General features: G+C 45.9%; 2 protein-coding genes across 2 annotated transcripts; both read left to right on the plus strand.

The window, feature by feature from the left end:
* Positions 1 to 3,482: 3,482 nt before the first annotated feature.
* Positions 3,483 to 9,279, plus strand: ube2d2 (ubiquitin-conjugating enzyme E2D 2 (UBC4/5 homolog, yeast)). The gene is made up of 7 exons (XM_018733793.2): positions 3,483 to 3,821; positions 5,610 to 5,673; positions 6,948 to 6,979; positions 7,070 to 7,147; positions 7,528 to 7,633; positions 7,768 to 7,861; positions 7,963 to 9,279. The coding sequence occupies exons 1-7, from the start codon at positions 3,798 to 3,800 to the stop codon at positions 8,006 to 8,008; spliced, it is 444 nt and encodes a 147-aa protein (XP_018589309.1). The 5' UTR covers positions 3,483 to 3,797; the 3' UTR covers positions 8,009 to 9,279.
* A 434-nt stretch (positions 9,280 to 9,713) lies between these two features.
* On the plus strand, positions 9,714 to 14,303 carry LOC108922876 (CDGSH iron-sulfur domain-containing protein 1). The gene is made up of 3 exons (XM_018733284.2): positions 9,714 to 9,874; positions 12,901 to 13,103; positions 13,625 to 14,303. Exons 1-3 carry the CDS (start codon positions 9,814 to 9,816, stop codon positions 13,712 to 13,714), a joined length of 354 nt encoding a protein of 117 aa, XP_018588800.1. The 5' UTR covers positions 9,714 to 9,813; the 3' UTR covers positions 13,715 to 14,303.
* Positions 14,304 to 14,592: the final 289 nt, after the last annotated feature.

Consider the following 14,592-nt stretch of genomic DNA (forward strand, 5'->3'; position numbering starts at 1 on the left):
GCTGCTATATTGTACTGGGATGCCGTGTGGGGGAGGATGGAGAGAGAGCGGTGTTGGTGGGGAGGGGGGGGGGGGTGTTGGGAGAGATGCTACTCATTTGAGGAGATCCTCATGCGCTGCACCACCCCGACATGGCGAAGGAGGGAACTCCCACGCAATCGCTTCCAGGGACTGCCTGATACCGCCATCAGGTGGAGGCAAAGCCGGGGTTTCCCAAACACACGATGCGCCATGTTTTCCCTGTTCCACGCCGATTTGCTGCTCGCAACGTGGACGGCCGAGCAGCGGAGGCTGATCGAGGGGCGCCGTATTTCCTACCCAGCATCGGCAAGCATTTTGGTTGTTTTGAGATAATAAACAGATGAGAGTCCTCGTAGGATGCGCCTCGCTCAAGCTGCGTCGGCATCCTTTAATGTGCTGTAAAAACACACATACAGTATCTCTGGACTGCACACCTTGCGCATTTCTGATGTCAGGCTTCCATTCATTCAAGTGAAAGACAAAGACTGTGTAGCATTCTTTTTGAACCCACAACCCTTTCTCGCCCCGTCTTCAAAGGGTGCACGGGACAACAATTCCATCACCCCCCCCCCCCCCCACACACACACACACACACATTCAAGAAACCTGCACTGAAAGGATGATGAATGTGAAGATACAAAACAGTGGAAACCAATGGGAGTAAACATATTTCTGAAAGCAGTGATTGTGCACAAATCCTTTTTTTTTATGAATTTTTATGAGATAATGGACAGAGACATTATTACAAAGGCAAGAATTAAAACCTGATTATATATTTTTGTGCATACACTGAAAACTTTATTGTTTATGTGTTTTACCATTTTCTCTTACTGTTGCAAAAGTTATCTTTTACTTCTTCAGAACACTGGTCATCAAAGAAGACACATTCCCACCTTATTAACTGCTTTGCATTGTAGCCTACATGATCTGTCAAATACAGTATTAACTTTAAATTGGTTACTTTTTAAATGTTGTATTATAAAAAACTGAAATGCATTTTGTAGATTTTCTGGTTATGACAGTTATCTACTGCTGTCACTATACAGTACCGGTAAAAAGTTTGAGCACAACCGGTGGACAAGCACTATCCTTGTATGGGACAAACTGATCAGAAGAGTTAAAGCAAAGCAACACACAGCTGTCCTACATCTCTGGAAGGTGCTGCAGAAGAGCTGGGAGGACATGGCAGTTGATAAATTCTAACCAAATGCCTTGTGGAGAAAGACTAGTTTCCAGCAGGTGTACCCAAACTTTTGACTGGCACTATATTTATTTAGCTGAAGATTTTGCCCAATGAGACATGTTACATCTTGTATGGTAAACTGCTTTCAATGATTTACCCAAAGACACAGCTGGATGTTCTTTGCTGAGACAATACAGAATAAGTACCTTGCTCAAGGGTTCTACGGCAGGAGTGGAATTTGTATCAAGAACTGACTGCAAGCCAACATCTCTAAGCACCACACTACCCGCTGCCCCTTTGGTACCCGTTACTGGGTATGAACAAAATTTACTGCAAAATAAATATTGTTTTACTTAAGTTGTTTCTTGACACCAGAGAAAAGTTGTCAGCACTGTCTGAACCTCCAAATTGTGTAGAATGCAATGTGACTAATGGCATTAACACTAACACTGGATTGATCAAATCTGAAAAAGCATTTCCAACATTGCTTTTAATATCGCTATAACTTTTATTTGCTCACTTACTACACCCCAACCAGACTGCTACACTCCTCCAGCTCTGCCCACTTAGCGGTTCCACGCACAAGAAGTCCAAAATCAACAAGTTCTGGTTCCGGTGTGGTGGAGTGATCCCCCCCCCCCCACACAGGCTCAGAACTGCTGAATCTCTTTCTATACATTTACAAAAGGTCTCAAAACTCATCTCTTTTGAACTCACTTCTCCCCAGACTAAGGGCTCAACAAAACATATATGTTTTTGCTTAATAATTTTAATAATAATTAGTTTAATGATTGATAAACCTATATGCAGCCACTCATTCAAAGTGCACTGATTGATATGGAGGAATATGACAAATGCACCAGGACTGTACTCTAGAAGCACTGCATCCCAATCTCTCCTTCTGCTGATGTAATGCACTCTTTCCACTGTCCTCTGAGATGTCGCATAGGAGAAAAGCATCTGCTAAATGAAGAAATGTTAATGTAATATATTTTTCACTCATGCACACCGAAGTCATCATGAAGAAAACTCAGTAATCTGGATCAGTGGCCTTGCCATGTTAAACTTTCTTATTTAAACTTTGCTCTTCACACGTAACTTATAATGATTAAACAATGTAAAACCTTCATCTGTTACTCTGGATGTGGATTAGCCTCAGAGTATGTTGATAGTAACAACTCCCATCATGTGAGCTGGTAAAATGGCTTGAAGTGTTAGAGACCTTTAAGGCTTTATAATAAATTTCAAAGTGGGTTGATGCCCGTTTTGCAGTGATAATAATTCTCAATCAATTATCGCATCAATTATCAAGCACATACAAGAAGAAATGGATGCTTTTTGCCATGATCATCGATCCCCCTACCTTTCTGGTACATACATGAATAAAAGCGATATCCGGATGATAAACTGAACTGTTCAGGATTTTCAATATTATTATTATATTAGCAACGCAACTGACTGACAGCAGCCGATGCCTTTACTTCATGTTCGTTTCTAATCAAAAACCACTGCCGACTGCTATTCGTTTTTTGCGTTTTATTCTGACAGTACATGTTAATAATCATAATAATAACTAAAACGTTTATGATGTGTTTTCTAGGGACAGCTGCTGCTGCCTCGGGACGTAAGCCGTTCCAATCCACTACCTTGACTCGAGCCAGGTACTTACCCCAAATGTTCCAGTAAAAAAAATTACCCAGTTCTATCAGTAGTTGTATGTACCTTAACACTGTCCTTTTTGAAGAAAAGCGTGAGCTAATGGAAAAAAAATGTAATTATTCTACTTGTCCTTTGAACAAGTCAAACTTCCTTGATACTTTGTATCACACTTTGCGTAACATCTCAACTCTCGCGATAACTTCAAACTGCGACGGAGGTGAATTTGCGGTATATCCCTCCGCTTATTTTCACGTTTAAAACTTCCTCTCCTCGATGAGGCTTGTGACGTCAGCGAACCTGCTAAAAAATATAATCCCGCTCTCGAACAATGTTGAAAAGTTGCTACAACTAAATACATTCGTTGTAGAATCATTTTTAGCCAAATCATGCAATTCTATACTACGACGAAAAGTCTTAATCCTCTGCATTGTTATGCTCGCGTAAACTATAGCATGAGGGTAAACCATTTTGGCTCAAAGGGCTATTTCGCTGCTGCTAGGCTCCTTCTGTGTTGGAGATTCAAAATGGCGCTGACTACAGTGGGTTCCCAACACAAAACCCTTTCTGAGTCGGCGCGCGCAGAGCACGTTGGGCGAGTGCTCATGCGTCCGACGCGTTGGCGGTCGCGCGAGCCTCTGCGGAAGGCTTCTATTAGAGCGCCACCGAAGGGAGTGATGCGGTAGCGGCTGCTGCGGGAGGAAGGAAGGACCGCGGTTCCAACTCCGGTGTCTTTCAGTTTCGCCTTTACATTTTTTTTTATACGTCGACCGGCCCCGTCTCGTTTCAGCGAGTTAGCGGCGACGTTCCCGTGAGAGAGGGGCTTGCTTTTCTGTCTCGAGGCCAGAGAGCGCAGCGCTAAGCGGCGAGGGGGGAAGTAAACCGCCATTTTAGCCGAATAAAACACGTTTCCAGTGACAGCGGCACGAGCACAACAATGGCTCTGAAAAGAATTCACAAGGTAAGGAAGTGAACGGCGGGCCTCCGCGTCGGAAATACTCCGCCGCCGCGCTCTACCCTCCGCAAAGCCCCGTTTCTTCCCTGTTACATAATCTCTGGGGGGATATTAACAGGTGAGCGAGGGCTTATTTTCGGAAGCCGGGGCTTCCGTGTCGCGAGCAGCCAGTGCGGCCGGTGACAGAGTGAGCGTGCGGGCAGCGCGCGCCTCCTCCGCTCCGGGCTTCGGCCCGGGCCCTTCGGCTCCGCTTCGGCGGCTAACTCGCTAGCTAGCTGCGTGACATCTCCACGAAGAAAGTCCGCGGCGCACGTCAATCTACGGTGCCTTCATTCCTCACATTATCGACACTCGGCCTCTTTTCGCGCCTAGCTGTGTCTAACACCACCATAGCCCTTTTGTAGCGTCGACCAGGCTGTGCCGAAAGCAGCAGAGAGAGAGTAGCCGCTTAGCTAAAGTTAGCTAGCGGTGGGGCCGAAGCGGAGGTAACGCCGGGAGTCCTCGTTGAAGGAGTCGGTCGGTAAGGTGAGCTTTTAAGAAAGAGACACGGAAATTTAAATTTTAATATTCGCACCCTCGTCCATGATTCCCCGGCCGGCCCACACCCCAGCCTGCAGCACGGACGGAGCGGCTAGATAGTAGATCATGGGCCTGATCTGCCACCACTGGCCTGGCTGGGAAGTGTGATGGACAGTGTGGCCCGACACCCAGAAACGGGGTCGCTTCTGTTCCGTTCCTCCACCCTCATCATCACGATCATGGGCTGCTGGCGATGAAACTGCTTTTGTCTTCCGCCTCGGGTGGAGCGGTGATCTGTCTGTCAGATACCTGTCACGTTCCTCTGTGTGACGCTTAAGGTGAAGTGGGAAGTGACACCCATGGCATGATCCAGGCAAGGTAATCTCTCCGTGTACCAGTGTAAACGGGAGCACAGCCACCGTCCCCCGTCCAGGTGCCTTTTCCGAAATGGACGGGTCGATGCCTTCCTAACACGCTCCTCTCACACACACACACACACACAGAATCAATCATTTCTCTGTCCTTTTCTGCTAAAGTAGATGACTTGGATCTAAACCCAAAACTACAAGCTACCATCACTTGGTGATAGTTTATGTTATTGAGTGGAGTGTGTGTGTGTGTGTGTGTGTGTGTGTGTGTGTGTGTGTGTGTTTTCCCCCTCCCCCCCCACATGTTTTACAAGCTGCGGAACATAGTTGAGCCTTAGGCCACCAGTCCAGGTGTCTTCATCCTAGCGTGTCAGTATGAGTTGATGCTCCAGTCCTCTGTCGTCCCGTGAAGCTCTTGTCGTGGTTCTCGGAATTTCAGAGCTATGTAGTTACTTCTCACAGGCCGTTTGCGTTTAACCAACGTTATTTCCAGGTATGGGAGCTGTTCTGTGTAATACCTGAATGCCAGTAAATGTGTGTTTTGTGATTTAAATACAATTAAAACACATTTCCTCATTAGTTGCTCTTGGAAAAGCCAAATGCATGTGGTGGTCTTGGCATGAGTGTTCTGATAAGTACAGAAAATTTTCATGAGTGGTTTTTTTTTTTTTTTAATTATTTTAATGCAGTTGGAGGGCTTAAGAAATTGGTTTCCTTCTAGTATTTGAACTGCGATCACTAAGTATAGGAATGAATAGTTATCTTTGCCCTGTTTTCCCTTTCATGCTGTATGTGGCATTGCTATAACCTGCAAGTTATGTGGAATGTAAAATTAAATGTAACTAATTTAGTTTATACAATATCGTATTTCAATATGACAGTATTTTACTGTGCTTTCCATATTCAGGAGTTGAATGACTTGGCACGTGACCCTCCAGCTCAGTGCTCTGCCGGACCAGTCGGTGATGACAGTAAGTATGCTTTGCATTCACAAAGTCTTTTGACATGAGATGCTTTTTTTTTCTTTGTATACTTTAGCAGAAAAGCAGATGTAAAAAATTTTGTCAACATTAAAGGCAAGTATTGTATTTCAAGAACTGCTTCATAGCTTTGGCTACATTATTATTAGATAAATCAATTAGATGTTGTACATGTGGTAGTCACAGATACAGATCTCTGAAGTTGAATCTCTGGAAGCTAAATGTAGAAATGGCCTGAAGATCAAAGAAATTCCATTTGCATAAGTAGTGGTGAGATGCTGTTGAAGGTTTTGAGAAATGCATGCAGGGAGTGCTGGACAGTTCTGTGCTGCTGGTTTTCTGCAGGCCTGGTGGCATGTTACTTGGCACCACAGTCTGATCTGCCTGTTCATGCCAGCTTCAGCACTGTGACATCTGGAGAGTAGAGCTTTGAATGAATCATGGCACCTCCTTGTTGTGAATCCAATAGACAGGAGCAGTAGTGTGTAGGAACTGGTTGGAGCGCTAGACACCCCACTTGGTGGTTCTGAAATCCTATCCAGGATGGCAAAGTCCACACAGAAGTAATGTCACATGGCGAAACTGAAGGATGCATGCTTTTTGATAACAAGCAGCGATAACATAACTGTTATGCTTAGCCAAAGCTTCAGTCCTGCTGCTTGGTATTTTATGGTTATGCAACACAATTCAGGTTATGTTCCTTTAACAAGTAAAATACAGAAGCTCCTCCCCTCTCAGATTGAAATCAACAATCTTTAAAGTTGAGTCCATGTCCCTAACCATCATGCTACACCAGGTAGCTGTTGGATTTGGCTGCTCATAATATCCAGATGCACCACATAGTATCAATGAATTTGTCACTATAGAGCATATTATGCCCTGCATTGAATGCATCACTGTAGAGTGAGAAAGATAATTCCAGTCTGGTATTCCTGACACTATTCTTGAAAGGTCCACCTCATTGCATTCCTCCCAGGCTGACTGCAAAAGCACTCCTTTTGGTGCATTGATTCACATGGTTGAGGGAAAGTTGGCGGATGCTGGTGTGTCATGGTAGTGATAGCTTAACTTTGATTCTTATGTGTTCACCTGGTGGGATGTTTAGTCTAGGTGTAAACCCTTACATCCATTTTTATTCTAATTGATTTGTTGTCTTTGGCTTGAAATGATACACTTTTGAAACTTGCTGTTAATTCATACTTTGGTGACAGCTGCTTTGATTTCTTCTTCGGTCTTCATTTGTTTGTTTCCCCCTTATTTTGCAGTGTTTCACTGGCAAGCCACAATTATGGGACCTGTAAGTAAAACTTCTACACTAGCTTTCAGTTACAGAGCCATGCTGTGGTGCTTTGCTGATTTGAGATGTGGTTCTGGTTTTGTTTGACAGAATGACAGTCCTTACCAGGGTGGTGTCTTCTTCTTGACTATTCACTTCCCCACAGATTACCCCTTCAAACCGCCAAAGGTGAGCTTCCTCTCCTCGTATGCTTCAGCTTGTTCAGGAAACAATATATTCATTAAGGCGTCGTAAGGTTTTCGTGAGAAAAGAAATGTAAAGCACAGCAGTGGACCTATTCATGAGTTCACCATGTTTTCCTTTTAGAAATGACACCATCTCAGAAAACTATCCTCATTTTCCCTCCGTTTGTAAATGTAGTCTATTTTGCAGGCACCTTTGTTCTTTTTGAGTTATTTTTAGAACTTGTCAGGGATAAAGTGAAAATTGGGAAGCTCTCTGAGAAGGAAGAACTTCTGGCTGTAACTACAAAGACCTTTTTTTGTTTTTTGGCTGCTCTCTGTATTCTCCTCTCTGAATATGTGCATCGCCCTGACTTCCACCTTCAGGTAGCATTTACCACGAGAATCTACCACCCGAACATCAACAGCAATGGCAGCATTTGCCTTGACATCCTGAGGTCACAGTGGTCCCCAGCACTTACCATCTCCAAAGGTATGTTAGAACTGAAAAAGATACCAGTATCCAGACACCCCTTTTCACTGTGTTCTCAGTGAATAGTTTGTTGTGTGTGAAATTTCTCAGTGTTTATTTTGTTTAAAAGTAGGTCTTAATGTATTCTTCTTTAGTTCTGTTGTCCATCTGCTCGCTGCTATGTGACCCAAACCCAGATGATCCATTAGTGCCTGAGATTGCCCGCATCTACAAGACAGATAGGGAAAAGTAAGTAAAGTGGCTGAATGTAATGAATATCTTCTACAGTTATTTCAGTTTAGTGTACATGTTTGCTCAGCAAAGGTATTCTTCTCTTCCCTTATTTTCAGGTACAACAGAATAGCTCGGGAATGGACGCAAAAGTATGCAATGTAGTCCGGGTGCAGAATTACGGAGGAAAAAACCTCTACGTCTATGGCTAGGGGAGCTTTGAAAGAAAATGAAAAAATAGAAAAACAAATCTTGTTGGTTTCCATTGGAGTGCTTTCTTTGAGCCACGCCTCCCCTAACCTCCGCACCTGTTCCATGAGCCTGCCCGGCGGCCGTTGTACATATTTGAAACAGCAATCGTAGTCCACCTCCTTCCCCATCTTGCTTTCTGTTTGGTTACAGGATGAGCCCATATTGGACCTGCTTATGATTCTAAAAGCATTCCTTGCCATTTTAAGAACTGGGGTATTAGTTACAGATTAAAGGATTTTATTTTTTTTTCCCTCCCTTCCTCTTGTGCTTCCAACTGTAATATGAGCTGGAGGCTATTTTTTTCAATATATCTCTAAGGAATTCTTTTAAATTCATAACAAACCCTAAGTTATGAATGGAAACGAAAGGCCTTTTGGATCTTTTTTCTTTTTTTTTGTTCTGCTGGAAAATTGTAAAGGACTCCACCCCCTGCCAGTCTTTTCATTGTCATGACCAAGATTCTGTCTTTCTATATACATTAGGATTTGAAGATTTTGCACCAGTTATTTAAACATTCATTTAATAAGTGCCCACCCCCCAACCATAACACCTGTAGGTTGCATTTGGCCATCCTTGAATTAGAGGCTAACAGCTCCAGTCAACTTGTGCTATCTTGGGTTGTGCGAGGGATATAAATTTGACAGACAACTTCTGTATATTTAATTACCTGAAAGCTCGTGGAGCTTGTGTGTTGATTAAACTGTAATAAAATAATTACTAAAGTCTGAATTCTGAACTTAAGCATGACTGAAATAATTGAAACTGTGGGCTTCTGTGGACAGGATCAAATTGATGTTTAGAAGTTTTTGTTATAAGAAATGAAACCATGTTTAGCTTTCCCCCCACATTATGTGCAGATTTAAGTATTTTGCATTTAAAGGTGATCGTTATAGTTCAATTCACAGTAAAGATGTTACTGATTTGTGGAACTGTTGCAAAGTAAATTCCTATAAAATGTTGCAAAGCATGTGGAAGCAGTATGTTATAAGCAATGTAGCAAATGTTGATTTTTGAGGAGAAAATGGCCCTCTACATGTTTTATGATAATTCCAGGTAATTGTATACATTATGAGATAATGGCAGAATTTTAAGTAACTTGCCTCGAATAACTGGAAGTATTACTGTTTCGGTTGCAGTTACATTGTATGAACACAGCCCTTTGAATTGAATAAAACCAGGATGTGTTACTGCTTCTAGGTCACAGTTGTAATGCATTATCACGTGCGTTGAAGGGATATTATTTTTTCGTGTTACACATCGGAGTAACTTAAGTGACCTTCATTTTTGTCCGCTGAACATTGGCACCAACCAAAGAGGTGTTAACAGCCGGTTCATTTGCGCTTCCATGTTTGACGTGAATATATGACCTCATTATACGGAGATTTATCAGTGTAAAATACCAATGAAGTACTAAGAGCTACATCTCTTTCGTTGAGCGATTAGAGATTAACTCGCCCCATTCAGAACGTGTTTCGCTCACGAACTTTAAGTCCATCGACTTCGAACAGTTCAGGGCATCGATTTAGAATGAATAAAAGACGTCAGCGCCTCGGGGGAGGGGCTTCGCCTTCGCCTTCTAATTGGTCGCTGCATTGGTGACGCAAAGGGGGCCTGGACATTCGCTCGTTTCCTTCGCAGGCGCGAGCTTCCTGCACTCGGCGCGTGACCTTGTCTCGCGTCCGCGCAGGTGCGGCGCTCGTCCGCGGGAACACCGGGACATGTCTTCGCGGGGGCTGCTGCCGAAGCCGGGCCTCCGAGGCGGCTTCTCTCTCTCCAGAGGTACAGGCTCCGCGTTTCTGTGCGCAGTGCGTCCGGGGCGGGCGTCGCTGGGCGCCGCCTTCCTTAGTTATGGCATTATCATGCGTTCATCTGGAAACGTCGAGCTGCAAAATCATCATGATGATCATCATGATGTAGCACCGCGGCGCGAGTGAGTGAGTGAGTCAGTCACACGCACGCAGACTCCGGCTGCATCTCGACTTTATTTACGATCGTGCAGTAACAGGGATTTAGGACAACGATCATGCTGCATCACGCGGAGCCGTAATCTGGTTCCGGACTTACACGGATCTGTGTAACTTATTATATAAAAGAAGTCTTATACGCTGGACGGAAGGAGCCCAGTCAGTGACCCAGCCCAGGTTCGGGGCGCGGCTGCCGTGCTCTCCGGTTCCGACCGATCTCTCAGTTTTAGCAGGCTCTGACAGGTTCTGCTATGGCCCACTCGAACCCCGTTCCAGTACCTGAACCATAACGTAAGAACACGGCAGAACCCGGGGCTCGTCGGTGGTCCGCGAGAGCGAGCGCAGCACCACGTGACCGCTCAGTCACAGTTCACGCGTTTCACACTTGGTGCTCAGCCTCACGTGTCGGTACCAGAACACCAAGTGTGAAATCCGTGAATGACATTGCTCGTTTATACCGCGGTGTATTCTAGCTCTAAGTATCCTGATCCACATATTAGGGCACAAGTGGGATTCAAACCAGCAACGTTCAGATGACAAGGGAACAGCTCTATCCCTTGTGCTGCCTGGCCCAGCGTTCAGTCATCAATATTTACATTTATTTATTTTAGGTGCTTTTCTCCGAAGCAACTTCCAACGAACTCTATGTAGTGTTATCAGCCCACACACCTTATTCACCATGGTGACGTACACTGCTAGATACACTACTTACACTGGGTCACTCATCCATACATCAGTGGAACACGCTCTCTGTCACTCACACACTATGGGGGAACGTGAACATTCACGTCTTTGGACTGTGGGAGGAAACCAGAGCATCCAGAGGAAACCCACGCAGACGCAGGGAGAACAAGCAAACTCCACACGGACTGAGCGGGGATCGAACCCACGTTCTTTCGCACCACCCAGGCACTGTGAGGCGGCAGCAGCGCTACTCGCTGTGCTGCCCGTACCTGAGCAGTATGGCACTTAAAGTACTGAAGATGAAAGAATCTGAGAATTTGTCTCCACTGTTACACTACAGGTGCAATGAACGTACAGTATTTGTTGGGTCCCACATACTCTGGAGATCCTGCCCGAAAAGATGTGACTCTTTAAAAAATGACACATGAAGCATCAATCATCTTAATTTACTCTTAAAGATTAGCAGTGGCTTATGTTAGTTTTTATAATTGATTGACCTGCAGCATCATGTAACCACCTGATGTGCACAGAAAAATAATCATATTGTAGAAGGTCACTATTGGCCGTCTCCCTGGAAACCGCCGGTTGTTGACTATACGTTGGTTACTCTACATGTTTATTAAAAAACGTAAACATTTTTAGCCAGTCAGAATACAAGGTTTCATACATGTCTGCTAAGACCAAAGTCTGCTTTTTGTGTGTTTGAGCCGATCAGATAACGATACGCCTCTGTAACATTTGCGGTGTTAACGCTGCATGTTACGAGTGTGTCTTCTGGCTCGGCTGTACGTGAACCATTAATTAATATACTTTACTTTTTTAAAAAAAAAAAAAAAAAAACAGGTTAAATGCGAAGATGTGTTTCCGCTTTATATTAGACATTTCGGAGCACCTACTGCTTATCCAGTCATGTAGAGTTATGGTGCAGAATCAGTTGCAATACGAAGGAAGAAGGCAGGGAAGACCCTGGGGAAGTTGCTACTCCATTGCAGGGCAAACACGCACGCTAGACAATTTGGTAAGCAGGATTTGAACCCAGAGCTGAGTAGCTCTGCGGCACCAGTGCGCCTGTATAGAGTCCATACACAGTGGCAGTTTCTACGCTTTTATGCCGTGCAAGTCAGCGGTTAAGGCATCGGCAAAACAACTGAACGGAGTGAAACTTCTCCAGACGTGGCTGCGCGCGATATGGTGGTTTCCGCCACTCCGCTTCGTGGAACGCCGAAAAGCCCAGCTGCGAGGAACGAGGCGTGCGATCGCCGGCGTTGCAAGGCAGCATTTTGACCTCGCCGCTGCTTTTCCTCTCGTGTCACACACGTCGACGCAGAAACCAGCCCGAGCTCGCATTTTGACGCTGTTCGCGGAGGCGCTGTGATTCCATCCGGACGTTTAACGCACCGCTGCGTAAAGGCCGGTTTTTAAAGAAATAAATCTCTCAGGTGGTGTTTTCAAGGGCTTTGGAGGGGTGCGGGTTTTTCTCCTCCTCTTATCACTGCTTCTCTCTGCTGCCACATAGCTGTGTGTGATCTGTCCCGTGACATAGCCACCCGGGGGAGAAGGTCTTTGAGAGGAGTTCGGCGCGAAAGGTCTGAACGCGCAGCTCGGCATCCCGCTGACTGACGCGCGAAACCGAAGGCGGTTACTGCGAGCCTCGCGGTGTACGCGGCACCTGTGAGAAGTACGACCGCACCTGGACAACAGCTGTATGAGACAAACTGGAGAGAAGAGCGAAGGCGAAGGAACGCACACGTATCCTACATCTCTGGGAGCTGCAAGGACATGTGGCTCATTTCCAGATCCTTCTTGGTTACCATTTACACTTGGTTCCAAAGCAACGTACAACATTTACTGTGGTACTGGTACCTTTTATGCAACTTAATGTACAGTGCTCTGAACTCAGCAGAGCAGTATCACACACACACAATTAGACAGTTTAGAAGGACCAGTTCACCCGAAACGCACGTCTTTAGGAGGAAACATGAGGAGAGCATACAGGCTCCGCACGGAATGGGTGGGGATCGAACCCATGTCCAGCGTCACCGTTCAGGCCCCGTGAGACCCCGGAGCTACCGTTGTATCTGGACCGCCTTTGATAACAGCGAATGACTCTCAAATAAAGAATGCCGAATGGCCCCCGGCGATGTGTTTGCCTTGCAGGTCACCTGACCGCCCTCGGGCCTCTGGCGCTGGCCGCCGGTGTGGGAACCTATGTCCTCTGCCGCTTCTTCAGCGGGAAGAGCTGCGGTAAAAGCAAGGTGAACCATGCGATCAGCAAGGACAGCGCCAAGGTGGCGCACAGCTTCGACATGGAGGACATCGGCACCAAGGCGGTCTTCTGCAGGTGCTGGAGATCCAAAAAGGTGCGGGACCCGCCAACACGCAGCGCGCGCAACGTGACGCATGTGATGTATTGAAGCTGTTCGAGGAAAGGAATGCGTAGGAGCTGCTAGCGATGACATTTTACATTTATTCATGTAGCTGATGTTTTTCACCAGAGACTTGCAGTATTAAGCTTCTTACAGTTATGTACCTACTTATACAGCTGGGCAATTTTGCTGTAGCAATTTAGGGCAAATACCTTGCTCGAGGCTGGGATTCGAACCTGCAACCATTGGGTTCAAAAGCAGCAGATCTAACCGCTCCACTTTCAGCACTGCACACGTACTTGTTGGCCTGTTGCGGTTCCAATCCGTTAAATCGTGCATTGCTTTGGATATTTTGCCGGGCCAGTTCAGGTGTCCCTGGCAAAGGTGCGACGGTGGGGTCCTTCTGGGACACGAACCGGCATCTTTCGCTTCAAAAGCGTGCGTCCGGAACTGCCGGTGCGTTCGCATAGCGGAGCGTAACTCGGTGTCGCGCTTGTGTGTTCCCTCGCTGCCAGTTCCCTTACTGTGACGGGGCGCACACCAAGCACAACGAGGAGACGGGAGACAACGTGGGCCCGCTCATCATCAAGAGGAAGGGTCCCTGATCGCCGCGGCGATGAAGAGCATCATCTGTCGCCGACTCAAACTCGCGACGCAACACGGTCGCGCACGCTCTCCGCTGACTGCATCTGAAATGTTTTGGGCAGGATTCCCCATCTGCGGTCCCGCCAGGGCCGCGTGAGCACTTTCGCTCTCGGCCAAAGCACTTAAGTACTCAGATGAAGTAAATATTTCCCTTATTGAACTTTTTTAACCACCCCCCCCCCCCACCTTTAGAGTGTTAGGGGTTTAAAGGGATCTGGAAGCCCTCCATATACATGAGCCCTCCGAGACCTTAAGGTCGTCCGTATTTATGCTTCAGCTCTGTAGCTCCAGCCATCCAAATCCACGAGGAATATCTGGTGCCCCGCAGTCGCTCGCTGTAATTTAAGAATCGCTTTACGCTATTAGTGTTGCGTGACGTCAGTTCTCTTCGTGAAGTGCCCCGCCACGGTGAGACGGGAGGTGCTGTACCTAACTTGAGACCGCTGCTGCGTGTCTGTAATTCCGACCCAGTGCGGCCGCGTTCACGGTGTTGTGTGTTTTCACGTTCGAGCAGAATATATGTATTTTGAATAAACTGCGTTTGAGCTCCTCATGTGTGAATGTTGGTGTTTACAGCCGTACGGGTGACACGTGTCTACGTAGACACTTCAACGCACGCAAAGTGCATCAAGGTGTTTAACTTGTGTTTATTCATCTAGCAGATGCTTTTAAATTTTTTTTTTTTTTTAAATTAATATGATCAAGCAATGTAACACACACCCACATCAGGGGTAATTTGGAGTCACAGATTCAACCTGAAACACTTGTCTTTGGTGTACTGCTATTATTAGGTATATTCCGCCCCCCCCCCAGCATGTTTTCCAGGCGAACCAACATT

Source organism: Scleropages formosus, chromosome 13 (assembly GCF_900964775.1).
Source record: "Scleropages formosus chromosome 13, fSclFor1.1, whole genome shotgun sequence".
In the NCBI taxonomy this organism is placed as follows: domain Eukaryota; kingdom Metazoa; phylum Chordata; class Actinopteri; order Osteoglossiformes; family Osteoglossidae; genus Scleropages; species Scleropages formosus.